At 33.4% G+C, this 22,326-nt stretch overlaps 2 protein-coding genes across 4 annotated transcripts; both read left to right on the forward strand.

Moving 5' to 3' along the window:
- The first annotated feature begins 1,588 nt into the window (after nucleotides 1–1,588).
- Nucleotides 1,589–16,414, forward strand: ocm (over compensating males). 3 transcript variants are annotated; one of them, XM_066293983.1, is made up of 9 exons: nucleotides 1,589–1,833; nucleotides 4,225–8,415; nucleotides 8,467–10,137; nucleotides 11,810–11,953; nucleotides 12,487–12,607; nucleotides 12,664–12,873; nucleotides 13,165–13,425; nucleotides 13,579–13,680; nucleotides 15,817–16,414. In XM_066293983.1, the coding sequence occupies exons 2-9, from the start codon at nucleotides 4,232–4,234 to the stop codon at nucleotides 15,937–15,939; spliced, it is 6,816 nt and encodes a 2,271-aa protein (XP_066150080.1). In that variant the 5' UTR covers nucleotides 1,589–1,833; nucleotides 4,225–4,231; the 3' UTR covers nucleotides 15,940–16,414. The 3 variants fall into 3 exon arrangements, with proteins under 3 accessions (XP_066150080.1, XP_066150078.1, XP_066150079.1); XM_066293981.1 differs by having other exon boundaries at nucleotides 1,590–1,833; nucleotides 4,225–10,137; XM_066293982.1 differs by lacking the exon at nucleotides 1,589–1,833 and adding an exon at nucleotides 2,840–3,043 and having other exon boundaries at nucleotides 4,225–10,137.
- Nucleotides 16,415–17,554: 1,140 nt separating this feature from the next.
- Nucleotides 17,555–20,948, forward strand: LOC136345583 (calcineurin subunit B type 2). The gene is made up of 5 exons (XM_066294063.1): nucleotides 17,555–17,742; nucleotides 19,181–19,220; nucleotides 19,351–19,527; nucleotides 19,765–19,886; nucleotides 19,943–20,948. Exons 1-5 carry the CDS (start codon nucleotides 17,740–17,742, stop codon nucleotides 20,111–20,113), a joined length of 513 nt encoding a protein of 170 aa, XP_066150160.1. The 5' UTR covers nucleotides 17,555–17,739; the 3' UTR covers nucleotides 20,114–20,948.
- The last annotated feature ends 1,378 nt before the right edge of the window (nucleotides 20,949–22,326 follow it).

Consider the following 22,326-nt stretch of genomic DNA (forward strand, 5'->3'; position numbering starts at 1 on the left):
AGGTTGCGGTTCTTCTGCTAGTTTATACGATGAAGAACCTGAATTAAAGTAATTGTAGTTCCATCTCAGGAGTGTGTACATAGCTATAGTCGGATGTATGTTGATGCCTCCGCCGCTTAACAAAATAAATAGATGCAGAACAATGAGCGGATTCGAACTTACTTCTATGGCTATATAATTTGTCTCGCTCTTATGTATCTCGCATAAATGATTTTATTGTCAAATTTGTTAACATGTTGAATAGACGCAGATAGTTTTCGTCAGCCATATTGCCGCACTGGTGCGGGTGATTGAATCCGCCATCTCTCAACCATATCCAGAACCACATGCGAAAGGGAAGCGGTAAATGTGTCTAACCTAGGAATTATTATTTCAACAATTTTCACATATATGCGAATTTACTTTCTGCTACTCGAGACTAAGAGAATTTGATTCAAAACGATTCTAAGCAACCCAAAACATATAAATTTAAGAAGAAACTTTCATAAGTCCCCATGAAAATAAAATTTCAGTGCACACAAACATGATAAAACAAGGATAATTGAAAATCAGCCATATATTGCCGTATTGGTGTGTTCTGCAGATGAACAAAATGGCAATCCGTCAGTTTTAACCGGGACATGTGCCTTTCATGAAATATCTTAACCAACCGATTTTTATGGGAAATGGGGATGTCGGGGACGTAACGTGGTTTGAATTTTTCACGGTCAGCTTAAGCAGTTTTCTCCAATTTCAGGTTCTACTTTTTGAAGTTCGAAGAATATATATTCATGCATTTGGACTTTTCGACTGGCGCCTTCCTTTAGGATTTTGACAAAGGAAGTTCTTTCCGATCTGGAGACCTGGTGTTTCACTTTCGAATCTGGACGGCCGGAATTTTAGCCCTAGACTTGTTTCATAAAAGTCTAGTATGTTACATATTAACCAACTAAAAAAAATGTGAAAGCAAATTTGCACGTCTTGGCAGAACAATTATTACTAGTGAAACTCGTTTTGAATTTGTTATGTCACCATTAACACGTCATCACTTCGAAATTTGGACCACTGTCAAGGTTGTAAAATATCTGTCAATTGCATAAAAACCACATGCAAAAAAGATACTCGATGAAATAATGTTTACATTTTATACCTTACGTGGTGATACACCTTTGATTCGATAAGGATTATTATTATTTTAGCAAAATCCGGAGAGAAATGTTCCAGCCATATCTTTTGATATTCCAAAATCGAGAAATGTCCAAAAATCATTTTCAGCAAAGTCCAAGCAAAATCAGAATACAAACACCCAGTGGCCATATTGAATTCATAGCGTGAGCTTATGGATATGAAATACCTCATTGTTTATTGATTTAACACATGCGTAAATTAATTAAGCTTTTCAATCGACTGTAAAGTGCCAATGTAGATATTTTTTCAGAATTTTATTAATAATAATTGGTAATATTTTTGTTAATGCAACGATACCCCCAAAATCTCTACAGCCCAACATACACCAATCACCTTTTCTTGTTTATTTTGCTCAGAACTACCGAACCGAAAACACATGAGTAGTTACATCAAACACAAATTTTAAAGCTCTAACTAACGCTGAGTATATATAACATGTAAATAATATATGCCTGTAAATCAGTATTTCAGCCCTAAAATCACGTGTTATATTGCACCTACGCTAGCGACGGCCGCTCGCCATATTGTTTTACTGGCCAAAACAAGAAATATGGCCGACCGTCGGTGAATTTGTGCGTAAATCAGCATTAAAAACTCGTGTTAATTCATTATTAGTTTTGTTAACTTGGTGTAAATAATTCGTTTCAAGTGGGAGTGTTAATGGTGGTAAGTAGTTGAATGTTAGAATTGGCATCTGTATTAGTCAATTTCTAGTGCCCAGAATTGGTTCTATAGTTCTCTTTGCCAAATCTAGCGATGTGCGGAGTTTAACTTTTGGGTTTAGCAAACGAAATGTGTGTTGAGTAGTTGCCAAACGTTTCGGTCATCGCTGTGATCTTCATCATCAGGTTTATAACCTTAGTTTCAATGTTAAAGGATATTTAGGCTGGTGTTTACCAATATTTCCAAACATTAAATAAGAAATAGCGTCCATTTAATTGTTTTTTTTTAATTGCATTTTGTCGATGTTTCTGTATTTGAGTTTTTATTTTTTTTGCAATTTTGCCGCAATAGGTAAGCACCTAAGTATTTATATTTAAATCCATTTTATTCATCTCCTAAATGCTATAAATTTATGCAATGTATTATCACGTTAGATGATCGTCCGCCATATTGTCACTAAAGTTAGCATTTTTCAAAATGGTGACCTCTGGTTAAATTCTGATTTTTACTTGGGTTTTTCTTATGTAGATTTAATTAGTTTTAAAGCAATTTTCGCATGGAAAAATATTACCCTGTTTTATGCAATTTTAAGATTTTTTCAACCTGCACATTACATGAATAAGCCTTTGTTTGGTAAAGTAAGATTTGGTTAGGTAACAGTTTGACTTGTATATTAAATCTTTTATTTTGATAAAGTAGGTGCGGTTGTAGGTTTTGTCAGTATTTAGAAGGGCCAATTAATTAAAGGTAGATAGGAGTTAGATCCATAGTGCAATTTCTCAATTTTTTAGAAGGGTTTATCGATTAACCCCAAAGTGTCAAATACTTCTTTAAATGTGATATGGGATTGCATTCAACAGTTCATTTCTATTTTTTTCAAGACATATATTTCCCATTCCAAACATCCTGATCAAAGTACACTTCTTGAGGATAACTGTACCTTGATCAAGACACAGAGCCTTCGAAGTGTTGGAGCCAGAATTTGGTTTTTAATTGTGATTTAAAAATGTCAGGTTATATTATGAGTCACTTATAAAATATCAACATTAACATCATATGTATGAGCAACCTTGTTTGGACATACCCAAACCTCCCTTGATATTGAAAAACTCAGCAACCATCACTAGCAAATTTCATATCTTGTTGGCATTAGAAATTTGACATTTCTCATTATCTCATCCACTGCATGTGTTAAATGAAAAAGTGGATTAGGGTAAGTATAAGTGTTATAGAGAGAGTTAGAAATAGAAGACAAATTATATTTTTAAGGCTAGGCACAAATGACACTTAATAATATAATGACCTAATATTTTTGTGTTTTTCATGAGAAATATTAACTTATTTGTCTCTTTTGAATGAACAATTTTACAAATTGCAAAATATAGTAAAATACTTACTAGACTCAGTTGTTTAAAAGTTGATTTACTATGGTTCAGCTGAATCAAAACTGACCCTTGATGCTATAGGAATAGCATTGCTGTTTCCTTTTTATAATTAGACAACATAAGCAGGTGTACCATTTAAGGTTACAAGTTAGCTGGGGTGATATTAAAAGGGGTTGAATTTTCTAAAAGCATAATTTTTCCCCTTAAGTTCAATATAATTTAAATAGTATGCATTCTTACAGGATAATTATGCACATTTCCAGATTTTTACAGTTACAGATAATTGAAAAATGTGTAAATTGAATAGGGGATAAAAATGTTGAAAAAATTGGTTATTGGCATATAAAACGTAAAAATGTGGTATGGAAAAAGGCGGCCTAACTCCGGAAGAATCATCTCCCTCTAGATTTAGGCAAATAATTGAGAAGGTTGTTACTTTATGTAGACTCCAATGAATTGCAATTCATTGGACTCTCCATGAAGTTGTGTAAATATTGAGTTATTTGCGCGATTATTAATTATACACGCTATTTTTTGACTTATATATGGCCCAGATTTCATATTGAAAAGGGGCCTAACAATTGGACAATGTATTTTTTCATAAAATTTTATAGACTGATCGCGCAGATTGTAAATAATATCTGTAATTGAAAGAAGTATGACGTGAAACCTTGAAAAAGTTTGAAAGAGATTACTTCTCGAATTAGAATATATGATTAAAATTCTGCCAGAAAAAATGGACCACCCTGTATATGCCAAAAATAGCTAATATATTAAAAAAGTAAAATTTTGGGCGTTATTATCTCAGAAATGTATTAAGGATATCTATAAGAGATTTGTTATAGAAAATGTTTAGAACTACCAGCAAGATTTAAAAATTTCATGAATCTATGTTTGATTGTTTATGGGTTATTAAACAAACCATTTTCGTTTGTCATATAACTGCCTATTTTTTATTTTCAAATTAAAATTTTTCTGGTATAAAGTTCCATTTTTACCTGTCTTCCAGATTCAGAATGGACACAGAAACCATAGATTTGACCGACCCGTTTAAGGAAATGTTAAGGTATCAGCGTTTATCCGGGGAAAGACTCAGTAAACGTATCTCAGACCTAGCTTGTAAGCGTAAGAGCGATGGTAGTAATTCGACAGAAAATATTCGTATGGAGGACCTGTTAGATAGGTCTTGCGAGATAACGTCAACCCCTCGAATGAATCTCCCATTTTCAGTGGACGAAACTATTATACTCTCAGATGATGATGAACCAGAACCCTCAGAAGATTTTTGCAGAGCGAACACTGAAGATCTTTCAGAAATACAAGTGATTGAATTTACTGATGAGAGTAGTGATGATCAAAATGAGGATGATATTTTTGAAGAAGTTTCCATTACTAGAATTCCATACAGCCAAACTTGTATGGAACAAGCTGCGAATAATACAGCATTAGCAGAGCAAAGACCCGTGAATTCAATATTGGAGAGGGAACCAAAGAAGTCTGACAGTGAAGAAAGAGCTAAAAAATCTTCAGAAAAATTATCCAATGATGTTCTACACCTTCAACCTAATATTAAAAATCCTACTGGAACGTTAGCACGTTTAGGATTCTCCATAGCAAATGCTAAGAAAGTAGCAGTTTTACAGAGAATTGCACTAAAAAATATTACCACAACGAAGAAAGGAGCTTTAGTGAAATCACATTTCAAAGAATCAAAGCAAATTCCTGCTCAGGTTCAAAGCAACTCCGATGAAGCAGAGAAAGAATCTGTTAACTCCAGTGTAACAGATTTAGCCTTAGAAACCAATTTTCATGAAATATTGCTTCCATCCGAAGTCAACACGTCAAGTTTGTTGAATTACATCCCACCAATTGAGACAGGTTCAAAGGAATTAGATTCGGTCATAAAAAGCGAAAACGACTTCAGTAAAACTTGGGAGGAATCTGATCCATTAGAAATATTAGTTACGCAGTCCTCTCCAAATGGATCAACTTGTCCAAACTTAAAAGTGAGAAATATTGATTCTCTTATTGAAAATTCTCCATTGCAAGATGAGAATCTATTAGATACTTTAAACACTACTGACAATTGCAGTAGAGATTTAATAGTTTCTGAACCAGCATCAAAATTAATACCTTGCCCAAAGCCATCATATCTAAAAGTTAAGGAGTATAGTTCTCTTATGGAAGTTAAGTCAAATTCTGCTTTAGAATCCATTTTCGATGACACTTCACTTCCAGAAACTTTACCTTCTTTAGAAGTTACATCTGGCCTGTGCCATCTCAATGAAACAAATTCTGTTCAATCAGATTTATCTCTTGATAGTAAAGACAAGCCTAGTGAAAGTTTGATTGTGTCCGAATCCTTATCTGTTAATGAATGTGTTTCGCCATCGTCTACCCCAAGAGTGTCATACTTAACTGTTCGAAAGCAAAGTTTTCTTCTTGAAGACAAGTCGAATTCAGCATTGGACGCATCAAGAAAAAATATTTGCGAACATATTGATAATGCTGAAGTTGCTAGTGTTAGTAGGGACACTTTTAGATTATCTGACAACTCGAATGATCCTGAAGTAGAACAGAAGATAAAGAATGAAGAAAGTGTAAAGGAAATCAAATATTGCGATGATTCAAGAAGTAACGATTGTGATACCCTAAAAAGCCAAGAAGAGGGGATTATCATTGCAAGTAAACTTTCTGAAGAGAATCCTGTACTTATCGGACCTACAAAATCTATGGAAATTTTAGAAGTTTCGTTGACAGAACCTCAAGTTAAATCGAAGCTTGTATCAGCAGATGATGAAACAGAATCGTTAGGACATGCTAACAAACTCCAAGAATCTGAAGAAGTTACGAAAATATCTGAGCCGGAACCAAGCTCTATAAATTTAGAGGAGATTAGAAAGGACTTGAGGCGACAATTGACGTTTTTGAGAACGAAGAAAAAAAATAGCATTTTGTTGGACTTTAAACAAACTCTAATCAATGATAGGCTTCCTAATAAGGAAAGTACCTGCTTGTCTTCAGATCAAATCCATCCTGTTCCAAGCAAAAAACCTTTTAAACCAGTGATTGACGTGCAATGTGCAGATACTATTAATATTGATTCATCCCGGAGTGAGGGAGATGTGCAAATTCCAAATTCAATACCAATTCTGGAAGTTCCTAAAGAAACTGAAAGGATCCAATCCCAAGTGGAACCACAAGAGAGTGAAGACATACCCAATGTATTTAATGAAATAAGGAAGATTATAAGAAAACAAAAATCTTTACCTATACGTATGGAACGCTCTATCATTTCAGAAATAGTGCCTGCAAAACCAAATTACAATGAAAGTTCAAATGATAGTCCAGATTTTGTTCAGGACACTTCATCTTCTCCTCAGGTGGACAAAATTGAAACACCCAGTTGTAATCAAGAAGCAAAAAGTACTGAGTGCATCAGTTCGCCATTTGTAAGCAATTCATTGGATGAATTTTTAACGGATTCCCAATTAAATGTCAGTTACGCAATTCCAAAAAGTGGTGCTGAAGAAGGGCTACGGTCGAGCTATCCTGTCGATCCGCTTCATTCAATCGATTCGGATATTAAGAAGGAAAATTCAGAGAAATCAAAAAAGAAATCTACGTATAAACCTAAAACTTTAGCTGAGAAAAGGAAAATATTGGAGAAGAAAAAGAAACTAGAGGAAAAAAAGTTGAGTAAGTTAAGGGAATTAGAGAAGCTTCAGTCAAGGAGTTATGTTTTGTTTAAGAATAAGAAAATTTTTGTCCGCAGTAACTCAAGGGGGAGGTGTATTTCGTCAGTAGGGTCAACTTCATATCGTCGCGAAAAATTGAATTATAGTTCGAGTTCAAAACCCTCACTGCTGAAGGAATATTACAAAAGCAATATTAACTATTTAAAGTATAAGCCAGGGCCATTAAGCAAAAAATATTTGTTACAATCTGACTACACGCAATGGACTTCAGAGCTAAAAAGTTTACCGACTCCTGTTCTGGAAATACGTCCAGAGTTAGGAAAACCAATCCATCCTGTTTTGTTACCTCATATACTTAGACAGTGGGATGGAGAGGTATCTAAAGAACAACTGGAATTTGCTCTTGCAGCAGTTGTGGAGGCAAAACCTTCGTCTCAGGAACAGATTTTCCACTTCGATTTAAAATACCAAAGACATCTGGAAAACTTATTGATTAGAAAGAAAAAAGGGTATACGCCAGTTTTACCTGTATCCTCCACAAAGGTCTCTACTGCCGACATAGACAATAAAGACATTTCGAGTATACTCAACGATTTGATAACATATGTTGAGATCAAAGAATTAGCACAAACTCTGATTAAAGAACCAGAAGTTATTAAAATGCCAGAAGAGGAACTTGTTCATCTTGAATCTCCCTTACAACCTAGCAAGAAGGAACCCCCAAAGAAGAAGTCGCGAACTAGTAGAGAACTTTTAAGGCTAAACTGCAAGGTTGTTAATGTAGATGTCAAACTAGATAATACAAAAACTAAGTGTTCCAAACCCCATTGTAGATTAGGATGCCTGTGCGAATCTCTGAAGTGTTCTGCAATAATTGGCGTTCATTGCCGAAAGGCATCTTGTTTATTTGGTTGTAAATGCCCAAAGGAGAGTAATAGCATAATTAGTATTCCCCATGAAGCTGCTTACGGCGATTCCAACACGAATTTTCTTTCTATGGACACGGTGTCCAGAATCGAGGATCACGCCAAGAAGAACTTAGCTAAAGTTGAAAAAGAGTTTACACAGACAATTATTTACGCCAACGATAATGCAATAGTTGTGGGATCTAGTTCTAAACCTAGACGAGTCACTAAAACACCCAAGAAATATACCGATTTTTTTGAAGATGATCTTTATTTGCCGGAAACAGTTCAAACCAAAAGCCCTACCAAGCTTATTAAACCTTGTACCATTGCACTGGAAAGGTGTGATTTCTCCGAAGTCATACCATATTGCTTAGTGCATTTTCTATACAATTGCCACTGCAAGGGGTACAGCTCATTTCCCAGTATTGCACCTAAACCAACAAACAAACAGCAGTCTCCAAATACACTAGGAATGGAAAAAAACAAGGCTATCAGCGAATCTAGCATTAAAGCCACTGAGAAGAAGAGGCCAGATTCTTTTAGTGATGATCAAGACAGTGATATTTATCCTGTTGCGAAAAAACGCAAGAAGTGGCAAGTTCTTAGAAATGTTAATTACATTCCATATCAACAACTCCGTTTTAGCTCTAATCAGTCTCTATCGACAAAGGAGGAGGGTACTTGTAGCCGAACTAGATGCATTGGCTCAAAATACTTCAAAGTGAAAAAATATTCAGATAGGACTTGTATGGATTGGTGTCATAATGTTAAAGACGGTGAAATTTTGAAGGTGAGGACCTGTCCTGAGGATAAATTAAATGACTGTATCAGAATGAAGAGAGAAATCGATGCGAACCTGAGAGGAATGACAGAAAAACGAAAAGCACATCCCCGGAAACAGCGGTTGGAAATAAGACGAGATGACCTATTTATTGATATACAGGACAAACCGCCAGTTAGAGGACCCAAACGTAATGTAGCAGCTCAGTCGATCATGCCAATATTTCCTGGGGAAATTATTATACACGACTTTTCGTTGGTTAGTAAGCTGTGCAACAATTCCAAAATGGGAGAGAGATATGCTAGAATCTTACCGTGGTCCGCTCTCATAAAGGGATTTTCAACAGGATCAATAAACGTTTATTGTATTTGTACTATGCCATTCAGGTTGGTGCTGAATGTTGGCCCTAAACTGAAAGGTCGAAAAGCTTTAGACGTTCAAACTACCGGACACCAGATTTTAGAGCTCCCCGTGGTAGGAAACTCCCCTGCGTTGGTGAAGCAATCGGAAAACGTGCGGGACATAATCCGATGGCTGCTTTCAGGGGTTCTATCTGCCAAATACATGTCCACGTCTCTCTCGTTTTTGCTTGTAGAGACTGTTCCAGGAGAATTTGAAATTAGAGGTTTGTGTACTCAGGTAGTTAAGAATGCCCAGAGTCCTGAGCCTTCGAAGGAAATCACTCCTCTCGCTAGCAAAGAGACAAAAGATAAAATCGCTGCAGGCCAAGAATCAGTCATTAAAACTGAGGTAATTGTCAAGAATGAGGCAGATGATAATTCAAGTGAGGTGATCGAAATTAAACATAAAAATGTAAAAAACGCCATTGCTACCTTGTTTGCTACCAAAAAGAAGTTTCCCATGAGGGAGTTAATTGAAGACGGTAAGGACGACGATTTGGAAGATAATTTGTATATGTGGGTCGGATTGCCAGATGTGTACAAAATGGCTAAATGGCGGGTGATATTTTTGAAGAACGATTTTGTATATTTGATCTTCAAAACCATACAATATTCCATTCGATACACCGATTTGGTTAAATTAACGGAAATGGCACGTGACGCCCAACAAACCTTAGTAGTAAGAAACGAGGAAATACAACGCAACCACAGCCATTGCTTGTTCGGTATCTATGTAAGTCAAAAATACTCCGATCGGATATTCATAGGACCCTACTTTATTAATTACGATTCGAACGATATTGATACACTAAAGTCTATCAGCGGAATGTTGGTGAGTTCTGAATCATTGGTCAGAATAACCAGTAGGAAGAAACACGTATGCGGTAATTGGATGTTCGAAAGGAATTATGCACACCTTCCGAAAGCATTCTCGACGGAATCTTCTCCTGTTGCAAAAGATGTGGAAACTTTAAAAGTTGCAAAAACTGAACAAGTTGTGGAGATGCCCTCTACGCAGAAGCAGGATGATTTTGTGCCGCCATCTACATCCAGCGACTGCCAATTAATACATTACAATGGGTTTACTGTTAATGTTAAAACCTGCAAACCTAGAAAACCATCGGAGTTTAACAGGTTAGTTCAGGTTAGGTAGTGTAGTTATACAGGGTTTTTGAAACTGACGCGACAATATTTAAGGGGGCGATTTCTCAGATCATTTGATGAAAAGATGTTCCTATAAACATAAGTCAGGAAACGTGTGGTTTCCAAGATACAGGGTGTAAATTTTTTTTTAAATCGTTATTTGAAAAAAAATTACATTATTTTTGAAAGCCGTTGCTTTTAAAAATAATTCAAACATCTTTTAACCGTTTTTTTTTAATTTGATAGCGTTGTTTGTAGTAATAAGGGGCTAATTTGGCCCTAATTAGATTAAAAATATTAATCAAGATCAATTATATCATTAATTAAATCAAGTTGCGGAGGGGTATACCTTAACCAGGCTTATTGACAAAAAATATACGCCACTGATTCTAATTAAATTTTGATATTTTTTTGAGATGAAGCAACTAAAAATAACAATTTTATTGCATATCCATTTATCACACATAAACATTTTCAAAAAATTTAAGGGATTATTCCCTTATTCCTTAATAATATTTTGAGCTTTGATGATTCTTAAAAAATCGGTCAAAAGATATTTGAATTATTTTCCAAATACCGTTATTAAAATAAATTAACACTTTGTATTTTGGAAACAATACATTCCCGGACTTACATATGTTTATAGAAACTTTTTCCCATAGAATGACCCGAATAATCACTCCCTTAAGTGTTTCCGCATTTTTTTAAAACACCCTTTGGCAGGAAATGGTCTATATTTCGTGATCCAATAATGGGTTTTAGAAAAAGTATTGAAATTTCTTCACTATAAATAGGAATAAAAATATATATTTAAATGCTAATTTAGAATATCCAATAAGAGCTATGTCACAAGTGAAAAAATGTAATGTTTTGTGTAAACTGGTGACATGGCTCCCAGCAAAGGTGTGTTCGGTATAGTCAAATAACACCAACAGTAAACAACCCCTGTATTAATTTGTTTAAATATATATTACAATTTACCTTATACAGGGTGTCCCAGAAGTATATGCCATAATCTAAATCAATAATAGAACATCTTTTCAAGTACATTTTCTGTGTAAAAGGTATAGATTTTTAGTCCAATTTAATAAAAAGTTTATTATAATGTGGCTAACTGCTTATAGTATCTAAAATTTTTTACTCTATGTCGGATCTTTCGCATAGGCACTTACTGAATTTTTTGCCTGCTTCCTGATGTGGATATCTTTACTTTTTCGGATAATGAATAAGCTCGCACAGCTAAGTAGTAGCAATCTACTAGTTATTGGGGTGTTGCGTTATTTACTATTAAAATAATCTAAATTTTTGACATTTTTAAAAAGCGGCATTTTACACCAAAATTTCTCAATAGTTGGAAACGTTATAACAATATCAAATACGATACGTATCAATGGTAAAAATTACAAACTTCATTCTGCACCTAGTTTGAATTACGGTTAGCAAAGAACTTTATAGTAATAAAACATACACAAAATGGTGTGTTCTTTGTTTTTTTTTTATCATGGGCAGTTTCATGGAGTGGCTTTAATAGATAAAAATGCCGGAAGTAAAATGCGAGTTACAAAAAATTATGACCTTTGAAGAGTTCTGTTATTTGTTCAAATTATGGCATTTATTTTTGAGATGCAATGTATAGATAAGACATTCTTAAATTAATTTTTAGGTACATTATAACAAATATTCCCCACTTTGGGTATTTGGGAGCCTTCCAACCAGATAATTCAACAATTTTGGAAGTGTCATGGCCGTTCGAGAAGAAAGTTTTACAATTTGAAAATGCCGATCACGCGAGAGATTTCTTACAAGAGTAAGTTTAAGTACAAGGTGCTCCAAATTCGATTCTCAGCATTGGGATCTCAAAAATCTTTAAAAATAAGGGCTTAGTTAACTGAAGGAGAAATTGGCCTTTTATGGGAGCATTATTTTTCGTTTTTAACATCTAATAAATTGCGATTATTTTCGGAGTCATCTAAAAAAGCCAAAATACTGTTTTTTGCTTGCTTACAGTAAACATGAACGTAAAATAACATTATTGATGTTAATTTTTTTGGTGGCCGACAGTGGAAATTAATACGATTGGTGAAAAATCAATCGCTAGAAATCAACCTAATCCAGAACATCGTTCCCGAAAAGATTTTCTGTAACTATTCTAACACAGTTATTAACTATTTGTTAAATAAAATCAAAGTAGACCACCAAACCTAGCTTGGAAAACTAGTTTTGTGCCACGTCACAAGCTCAAAAACTAACTAAAAATGCATGTATGATACGAATTTTAATTTTTTACCAAGTTTGCTTACCACGTTTTTAAAAGTTTTTATAAATAAATTTGTCTTCCAGGAGATTTAATCAGCTACTACAACCCGTTCCAGAGACGTTTAAAATTCAAGTTATCGTTTTAGTGCAGCTGGATTTAAACGAATATCAGCCGATCAATTCCGATTATTTAAACGGACATTGCGTAAATAAATGCCTATCTTAACTTTCGAGTATTTTAGTTATTCACATTGTCCACAGATTTGCGGCTACTTTGGAGCGTATAATTTCAAAAATTTATCCGAGGAGTTTTGTATAACTAACCTAAATATGTCAAGGCAAGATATCACTTTCTTATTCGCCAAGAGAGCGCACGATTTCATACGTAAGAAACTACAGGAACTTGCAGAAATCAATGGGATTAGTCCTTCGAATTCAGAGGAATACAATGTTTTGAATATATTGGAGAAGGTAAGATTTAGGACGAAATTTCACCTTCCTAATTATCTCAAAATAATTTTTGGAAAATAATTACCTAAGTAGCTTGGGTAGAAAGAATATAAATTTTCTGAGCAAAGTACAATAGTACAAAATTTGTAATCTTTAGTCTTTATGCAAGAGTAAGTACAATAAATAAAAAGGAATAAAATTTACTTTGCAAATTTCCGTTTTCCAATTTTATTAATTATTTCATATTCATTATATCTACTTCTGTAATGTGTTCAAATTTACGTAGTATGTATTTCTTTTGCCCAAAAATAGGCAAAGGCAGAAATAAAATACCAGGAACAATTACGCTTACAACTGATCGCCGACATCCAACTTCTCGAAGCTGCAGTTGTCTCGAAAGTCAAGAGAATATTTGGGGGAATCAAAAAGCTGCCATCGAAACATCGCAGCATTGAATCTCGAATTTTGAGCGAAACCTTGCAGTTCAGGCCCAAAAGATTAATGTTGAACGAAGTTATCGACATAAGTGACGATGACGGTCCACCTGTCCTTGAACCTGCGGTTGACAATAAGGTATTAGCCTTCCACACGTTAAATTGGCTTTGTTAGCATTGGAATTTTGATACTTTTAAACCTTTCCAACGATTACAAATTCGATATTTTTTACCCTCCCCTCCCTGATGTGAAATTAGGATTTCAAACATGCTGAGTGTTTTCTTAATTTAGATTGAGAATGAGGCACCTTCGAGTCCGAATTGTCCGAAATTGTGTCCACAGGAAGAACTTAAACAGAAAGAACCTGCGACCACGATCTGTCGATCGCCAAAGGTGAGCAAATAGTAATAATAACATTGAAAATTCATCGTTTGCTTTCAATTGTAAAAAAACACTGTAGGTTTTATCCAACTGTAGATGTTCAAATGGTCTCTCACAGATGTTTTGATGCTGATTGGCGTAACTATCAAGTGTTCTATTTTAGAGTTAAAATATTATTATAGTAATTAATTCTTACCCTGTTTTCAGATAAATTAATTCGTCTTGATCTAAAGAGTTTTAAAGTCAGTTTTTATCAAGAGAAATGTTTTTTATGTGACCCCCACAAATAATGTGATCATCAGTTTTCAAACTGGCTAAGAGATTTGGACGTCCATTGTGTGCTCTCTTTAGTAAAGAACGTTTCTTCTGCGTTTTTGTTTTCTATTTAATACATAGAAAGATGTTTGATTTAGTAGTACTCTTCGTCATTTCTCGTTTTTAAAATAATAACACTATGCGTATACAGGGTATCTGGAAAAGTCATGTCATAAATTCTATGGGTTAGAGAAGGCTGAAATAATGCTAATTCTTCATATTAAAAAATCCTAGTGGTCTTCGTGTTAAACGAAGTATTTTTGTTGTAACTTTTAAATAATTATCATAGCGATAATGATAGTTGGGCGATTTAAATAACTCATAGTCGTTCTTATTTTCGTATGTAAACAGATATTTTATATGTCTTCCTTATAGAGGGAAAGTTAAAATTTCTTATTTAACCTCATTCATTTCTTAGCGTGTTGACGAAGTCAGATTTTTTCTCCTAACTTCATTTTTTCATAATTTTCCTACAAAAAAGATATATCTTGCTTTAATCGATATCTTGTACCGTTTTCGAGAAAATCTCATTTTATTAACATGTACAATATTTGTCAACAACTTGAAATCAAATAAAATAGAAGTTTATTATAAAAAATGGTATTTATTACAGCTAAAGTTATCAAAAATCTTTATGTCAACATTCAATGTCGTCAATATGAGTTATTTTAATGATATCATGTAGTGTAGCAACGAGGAGTATATAGATATGCATCTAATATTCGTACTTGCCGAGAGTAATGCAGTCGAAGCTGTTGTTTTGCAATTCAAGATACTCATATTAAACATTCTTGGTAACTAGCCGTAATACATACCATTTTTTAAAATAAACTGTTATTTTATTTAATTTCACATTGTTGGCATGTGTGGTACGTGTTGATAATAATACGCATTTTTCTGAAAAACAGTACAAGATATCGATTAAAGCAAGGTATGCTTTTTTGGTAGGAAAATTATAAAAATATTAAGTTACCAAAAAAATACTAATTTTGTTAACTCAATAAAGACAGGTGAAGGTGACCTTGAAAAAAAATTGACATTATAAAAAGTTGAGGTCCTGAAAATAAGGAAGACTTTGTTTGAACATTTTTTTTGTAGTTCTTCCCGATTTCACGATATTTGCTTGTCCCACTTATCTAGAATCACCCTGTATATGAAAATAAGCGTGACTATGAGTTATTGAAACGGCTCAACTTTCATTGTCATTATAATAATCGTTTGAACGTTACAGCAAAAATACATTTTTTACTTCTTATTTTGAGAACGAATAATAAGTTGATAATAAAAACCGCTGGTATTTTTTTCTCATATAAACTTCTAGTATTATTTAAGCATATTCTATAAACCCTAAAATATATAACAAGACCTTTCCGGGTACCTTATCCATAGCTGAGGTAAGGAATTGAACCCATATCTTTCAAATATCAATATTATTGGAGATTTTAAGGATAATTGTAACATCATTATAATTTAACTTTAATCAAACATAAACTATGAGCTTGATATATTTACAATCTAAAAGATCTCAAATCAATTAATACATACATTCCACTCACAAAGTAGACATTACTTAACATATATCCATAAAGTAAAAATCAATGTACATTAAAAAATGATTCCATTAGTCATGCGGAGATGTTCATATGGTAACGTCCACATATCACTTTCAACTGTTTATTGATTCAAGGAAGTAATCCGTCTGTAGATTAAAATAAGATAGTCAAATTTTCCTTTGATTTCGTTACTAGCAGTCGATTACATCTAAGCCGATCTATTTAAAATCCCTATAAAAACTCACACATTTTATAATATATTAACAAATACGTTTTTTAGGTAGCCAAAATAGCACCTTTTTCCTCTAAACCTGTCGATACAACGTCGGAAATACTAGAAAGCCAAAGTGATAAATTAAGAGAAGACTCGCAGTTATGCTCTAATGAGTCTAAAGTAACGTAGTAATTAAGTTTTGTGATCTTAAGTATAATTATGAAGGTTCGAAATTAGAAAATATTCGCGTAATATCACCAAAACTGAAACATTTCTGAAATAAAAACTTTTTAAAAATCTGTAAATTTATCACCCTGTTTTTGTTTAAATGGAAAATTATCTTATTTTAATTAAGAACTGTTTTTTCAGAATATTTGAGCGCCTTTTTTGGGCACCATGTACCTTTTTTTAGTTGAAAGATTAAGAGTATTAATTAACGCTGTTTCTGTTATGTATGTTCTTAGTTTTTAATGTTGAATATACTTATAGAACCCCTGTATTCTCCGTAAGTATCAAATTAAACCAAATTTAGATTTAAGTCAACGTGCGGGCTTACGGGGTGAATTGAATAGAACCTTTCATATTACTTTTCTTTTAAAATGTATATAAAACTATTTATAAGTCTGTGTTATGAGAAGACGGATAATAAACTTTATTAAGTAAAGTAATAATTATTATAAGCCTTATCCAGATATCACCAGTTTAAGTAAAAACACAGGGATTGTGCAAGTGGGAGAAGGACCGTATCAGGTTTAATATGCCTTCGACAAAGACCGACAACAAAGTGGATTGTGAAGTTGACATGGGTTGAGTCAGATTGTTCGATGTCTCCGCTTCAATGTTTAGATCAGCATCTATTTCCTTACCTTTGCGGTGATGGAAATTTTCAAAAATATCAGAGGTTACCTACAATAAATGATGCACATTTTTAATCACGCAGAAGTCTCGGTTGCATCATTTACAAACCTGAGATTGCAGGAATCGCACCGTCAGCAACCTTTGTTAATGGCTTCCACGTTCTTATTACAATGAGAACTGAAGGACAAATCTTATAGGATGAACAAAATAATGCCGTAACTAAGTAGTAATTACTCTGTTCAATTAAGATAAATAATTTACAATATTTATTGCAAACACAAATTAATTATAAAAATATAAAGAACAAAAGTAAGCGATAATAAACAATAAATACTTCACATTTTATACTCCTAATTAATTTATAACAGCAAAAAATGCAAATGTCAATAAATTAAAAAAGAAACAATAACTTACACATCACTAGAACTTATACCGGGTGTCCAGGTGAACCCTGACCATGGGAAATTAGTTTTTATTTTTTTGCGCTTGCACGGAATATCCTATTGAAAAACTTTTACATAGAGTTCATAGCATTCAAGGCCGGCCTACATTCCACAATTTTTTCAATTTTCTAATTAGATCCGTTTTGATTCAAAACGTCTTGAAATTTCAAAAATTTGAATATCCCGCGTAATTGTTTGAGGCCACAATTGGTCAAATTTATGTCTGTGTTTAATTCTGATTTTGGTTCTAACCAATTGTGGTAGTTAGTCTTTCAACCCACTTAGTTTGTCTTGCAAAGACCTATTTTTTCTCTTAAGCTGGTGATACCTGTACATAATCCTTAACTTATTCTTAAATAACTAAAATAATTAAACCCTAAATACTTTGCGAAAAGTTGTGACATTGCCACATCTCGCGAGTCAACGCTTTTTCAAACAGGTACGACAACCTTTATGATTGTCAAAGTCAAGTTTCAATTCATGACATGACATAATCAAAATTTGAAATATGCCAAATCCAAATCGAATTTTCCTTATCGTAAAACTCATAAACGAAAAGAATTTCGATTTATCGTCGAATTTGGAGATATCCCAGAAAGTGTTACTTAAACATTTCAGTAGCTGAGAAAAATCGTAAAAAGTCGTAATTATTTGACACCTTAAATCGTTCCGAAGACCAGCATTGACCATGGTAAGTGCCCCACGGCAGATTCCCATTAAAGGCATCCTCTTTTCCAGTCAACTTCTCTTAACCCACTTTAGTAGGACAAGCCCTTTTCTTTTCCTTCAATTCTGTCGTTTCTATAACTTTGGCGCTTTTTAAGGTTTCTGTTATGACTAGGAGTCCCAATATCAATTGAATTTGATGACTTCAAGGTGGAGAAACCTTGACTTGTTGACTGTATAATAATACAGTACTCAATAAAAGATTGAAAGAGGGTGCCAAGCTTTAAAAGATATTTTGAGTAGATTAGTGTTTACTGTTTAGTTACTTAATTGAACCTTATTGGGAAAATATTTGAGAATCTTGCTTCTATAAGTCCCTTCATACACATATGTAGATGTATTTAAAATTCACATTTTTTTTGTGGCTATGCTAAGGCAGATTCATAGTTTTGTTTCTACAATGGTATGGGGAGGCAAGTAAACAGTTAGGCTCATCTGTAAGGTATAGTTTTCAAAGTTCTAAAGTGTATGGTTATGTGGATATGAATGAGTTGACTTCAGGATTATGACATGTTGTCAATTTTTTCTTTTTTATTAGTGAAGCATTAAGTTGAAATTAACATTCACGCTCCAGTAAGGTTTCAAACTGAAGAACTCTTAGAGAAAGTAACTTTATCATCTCATTTTTATTCTGAAGATTGCTGGCCTAATGTAAAGAAAACATTATGAATCTGTCTACACTAGAGTGGATAGACTTGATGATACTTGGTCATTAATTCCCTTGCCTACCCTTTCAGTGAGCTTTTCTGGAATCCTCTTTTATATTTGTCTGTAAAAGTATTTCATTGCTTGTCTTTTGAAGTGAGGGGAATATAAGACTTGAATTTATTTAAATACAAGCTAATATTGTTTTTTTTTTACATTTTACTTTTACTACTCCCTAGCAGAACATTTGGGTTGTGCTTGGACTTGAGTGGTCTTGGGGTCTCTTATTTGGCATATTCCCTGGAGCTGTCTCATTTTCAATTTAACTTAATTTTTGTTTTGTTCTATTTAGCTATGGGCTATCCATTTTTTTTAATTACTGTTATATGAGAATTGAGTATTTATTATCCTTAATAGGGAATTGACTATATATGAATTATATTAATTTTAAATTTATAATTAGTATGTGACATGTAATTTTTGTCATTAAATTTAACTTTAACTCAAACTTAAACTTTAACTTAAATGCCTACTGAAAGCCGTTTCTGTTCAATTGGTTTTTCTGTTCAGTTATTCCGCTGTTAGGTAGATATGTAATTAATGATCTTTTTTCTATTCTACTCAAAAGAACATTTGTCAGCTTTATTGGTCTTCCAGCTTCCTTCACCCTGTTTTAGTATGCATCATTTTTTTTTATTTAAAAAATGACAGTTTATGAAGATATCTGTTCACACATATTCATGTTACTATCTTTTTAGGGTAATGAAAGTTCTTTGCCCATGGAGCTATGTTCCAATTGTAAGTATTCAACAATTGAACCAGCCGTAGAACTTGATTAAAATCGAATATGTCAGTGTATAACAACAAATTATATCTTTACATCCATATACACAAAGGATACATTATTTACAACGTGTTTTCTCTACAGTTGATGCCGATGAAATCCGTCGTCTCGGCAAACGATTTCGAAAACTAGATCTGGATAATTCCGGCGCCCTTAGCATCGACGAGTTTATGTCGTTGCCGGAGTTGCAACAAAATCCCTTGGTGCAACGTGTTATCGATATTTTTGATGCTGACGGAAATGGTGAAGTCGACTTCAAAGGTAAAAATACTAAATTTTTTTAATTCTTCGTCAAAATTCCCGGAGACCTTCTAACAAATAAAATAAATCTAAACTTTCACATTTTTTATTTATCGCAGATATATGAAACTCATACGCTGTTTGTCTAAAAAATTTTTAGAGGATTAGTGCCACTTTTTTTTAAATCATTAATGTTTTGAATGACTTACACATATATTAAGGTTGCACGGATTATAAGTCTTTGGTTGCCTGTTTTAGAATTCATCCAAGGAGTGTCACAATTCAGCGTCAAAGGCGACAAACTTTCCAAATTGCGTTTTGCTTTCCGCATTTACGATATGGACAACGACGGATATATCTCCAATGGTGAACTTTTTCAGGTAGCTGTTAAAGTTAGAATGTCTTAATAGCACTGTGAAAGCTTTTATTTCTACAGGTGTTAAAAATGATGGTGGGAAACAATTTAAAAGACACCCAATTACAGCAGATAGTCGACAAAACCATTCTTTTTGCCGATAAAGACGAAGACGGCAAGATATCTTTTGAGGAGTTTTGTAATGTCGTGGGCAACACCGACATCCACAAAAAGATGGTAGTAGATGTTTAAGAATATCAGTACTTAATTACATTTGGTCTTGATTGGACCAAATTTCTGGTCGGTTCATAGTTCAATCAATTTAGCGGGACTAGGTTTATATTTAAGTCCTCTCACGTTGTTATTTTAATGAGTGTTAAGTTCTTAATTACTCGTCTAAGTAGGATTTATTCTAGTCAGATAATTATATTGCAATTTCAGTTTTGTTTTCACAGCTTTTGGGAATTTTAAATTCCTGTATTCTCTCGTAGTGGGTCGCAGTGGCCGTTCTTGCCACCTTATATTAACACGTAGTAGGAGAATATAATCTCTTTCATTACCTAATTATTGTAAAAATATATATTATGATCGTTGCACGAGAAGCTTATTGTATAGTGTTATTAACCATCTATGTGGTTGTTCTTTATGATAATTCTAGATGTCATGTGCTTAGCGCTTGAAGGTCTAACTCAGCCCCTATAGGTCTATGTTATTGTTAAGATAGATCTGAGGGGGACGGCTCTATTGTGGCAAATCTCGTTTATTTACGGTAGATACGGAACAAGCGGCTTTTGATTATTATTATGGGTGGGTCAACAGTCTCTCGAGAGTTCTACCGATGGAAAATCGAATATATTTCTCACTATGAAAATACGTTAGGTTCAGCATTTTGTAGAATCAGATGTACATTTCCTTAGGTTGGAGACATGATCGATGAATAGGTGTCGCTAAAAGCTTACTATTAACGAATATATGCGGTTTTTATCCAGCAAGTACTTGTAATTAGAGAGTTTCTTTTGAATATAATGTTAAATCTAATGCGTGATTATATATTTTAGGTTACGTTAATAAATATTATTTACCTCTCGATGATTCTGAACTTATTACACTTTTACTTTTTTTCCAGGTTAGAAGAAATTAGACTCAGTTAAAAAATATTTTTGTGGCACTATTTATTTTTCAAAAGGCTTACGTACAGTAAACATGGTGCCACGTACAAAATTTAGCATTTTTTCTAACGGAAATTTCAATAAATCTGAGTGAGTTGTGTATCATGTAGGTTGCTTCCATAGAGAAGAGAACCTAACACAGAACTAATCGTTAAAAGAACTGGTGAGGACGTTCACTAGTTGAGTTCTGTTGTGAAAAATTTAAATAAATAATATTAAGCAGTGTTTCAGTTTTCTAATGGTATACCTAAAGAAGTCTACTAAAGATGGACAGTTTGATACATCTACTGACCACGAATTTTACTTTCCATTTTAGAGTGGAAGGATAACAAACATTTTACGTAAATTCGAAAATTTTAAATATAAATTCTTGCTAATCTAGGTGCTGCTTTCTTGTACATGCCTTATCGTCTACCTCTAACTAGAGTATAATTTCAAATTTAATTATAAAGTTTAAATAACAAAAACATTGATTTAAAAATGTTTTTTTTTTTAATTTGCATATTATAAAATGTCTTTTTTAAATTAAATTTTGTTGAATTAAATTACAGATAAATAAGTATATTTAACTGTGAACTCCCTGTGATATGTCAGAAATGTGATAGCGCCAATATCATACAGTATCAAATTAACGTTAATAGAACTTATCAGATTGTCACGTTTGATGACTAAAATTAAAACGGCATATTTTACGGCTGACGATGTGATTCATTTTCTTAGTTTGCATATGATTCACATATTTTAGAAACACTCAGTGGAAATTTCTCATCATATCAAATTTTCGTTTACAACGTGAAGTTAAAGCCAGCAGGGCCCCGCACCATGCAGTTACCTATTATAGCAGTTGTTTTCCAGGATTTCGAATAAAAACTTAAAAAAAAAATTAATATACCTATGATATTTTATTATTACTGCCTTAAATTACATTTTTTTGCTTAGAAACTAATTGAATTTATAAATAAATATGTCACTTCGGGTGTATTATTACAGGAAAGTTACGCCAGGGTACTACTACGTATTACAGGGGGGCTACGCCTTAGAAGCTATACGCTTTGAACATGGGGTATAGAAAGTTCGTAGAAATTACGTAAGTAAACATATTAATTATGGATACTAGTCTAATTTTCAAAGAAAATTGATGTAATTCTTAAGAAAAAAGGAACGAGGTGGAACCCAGTTTCAAGAACCTGGACCCACATGGTTTCTTGTTCGTACTGACTTAACCGACATCGTGACTGCTTAAATTTTTCAACAGGCTTTGTATTGCATTTAAAGCTAGAATTTTTTCTATAAAAC

Source organism: Euwallacea fornicatus, chromosome 20 (assembly GCF_040115645.1).
Source record: "Euwallacea fornicatus isolate EFF26 chromosome 20, ASM4011564v1, whole genome shotgun sequence".
Lineage (NCBI taxonomy): Eukaryota > Metazoa > Arthropoda > Insecta > Coleoptera > Curculionidae > Euwallacea > Euwallacea fornicatus.

Bases quoted from the DNA above. Each gene is read 5' to 3' on its own strand.
- ocm (XM_066293981.1), top strand. From the start codon at position 4,232: ATGGACACAGAAACCATAGATTTGACCGACCCGTTTAAGGAAATGTTA. The intron at 11,954-12,486 runs GTAAGTTTAAGT...TTTGTCTTCCAG, and splicing joins GCGAGAGATTTCTTACAAGA to GAGATTTAATCAGCTACTAC. The intron at 12,874-13,164 runs GTAAGATTTAGG...GCCCAAAAATAG, and splicing joins TTTTGAATATATTGGAGAAG to GCAAAGGCAGAAATAAAATA.
- LOC136345583 (XM_066294063.1), top strand. The intron at 19,528-19,764 runs GTAAAAATACTA...TGCCTGTTTTAG, and splicing joins TGGTGAAGTCGACTTCAAAG to AATTCATCCAAGGAGTGTCA. The intron at 19,887-19,942 runs GTAGCTGTTAAA...TTATTTCTACAG, and splicing joins CCAATGGTGAACTTTTTCAG to GTGTTAAAAATGATGGTGGG.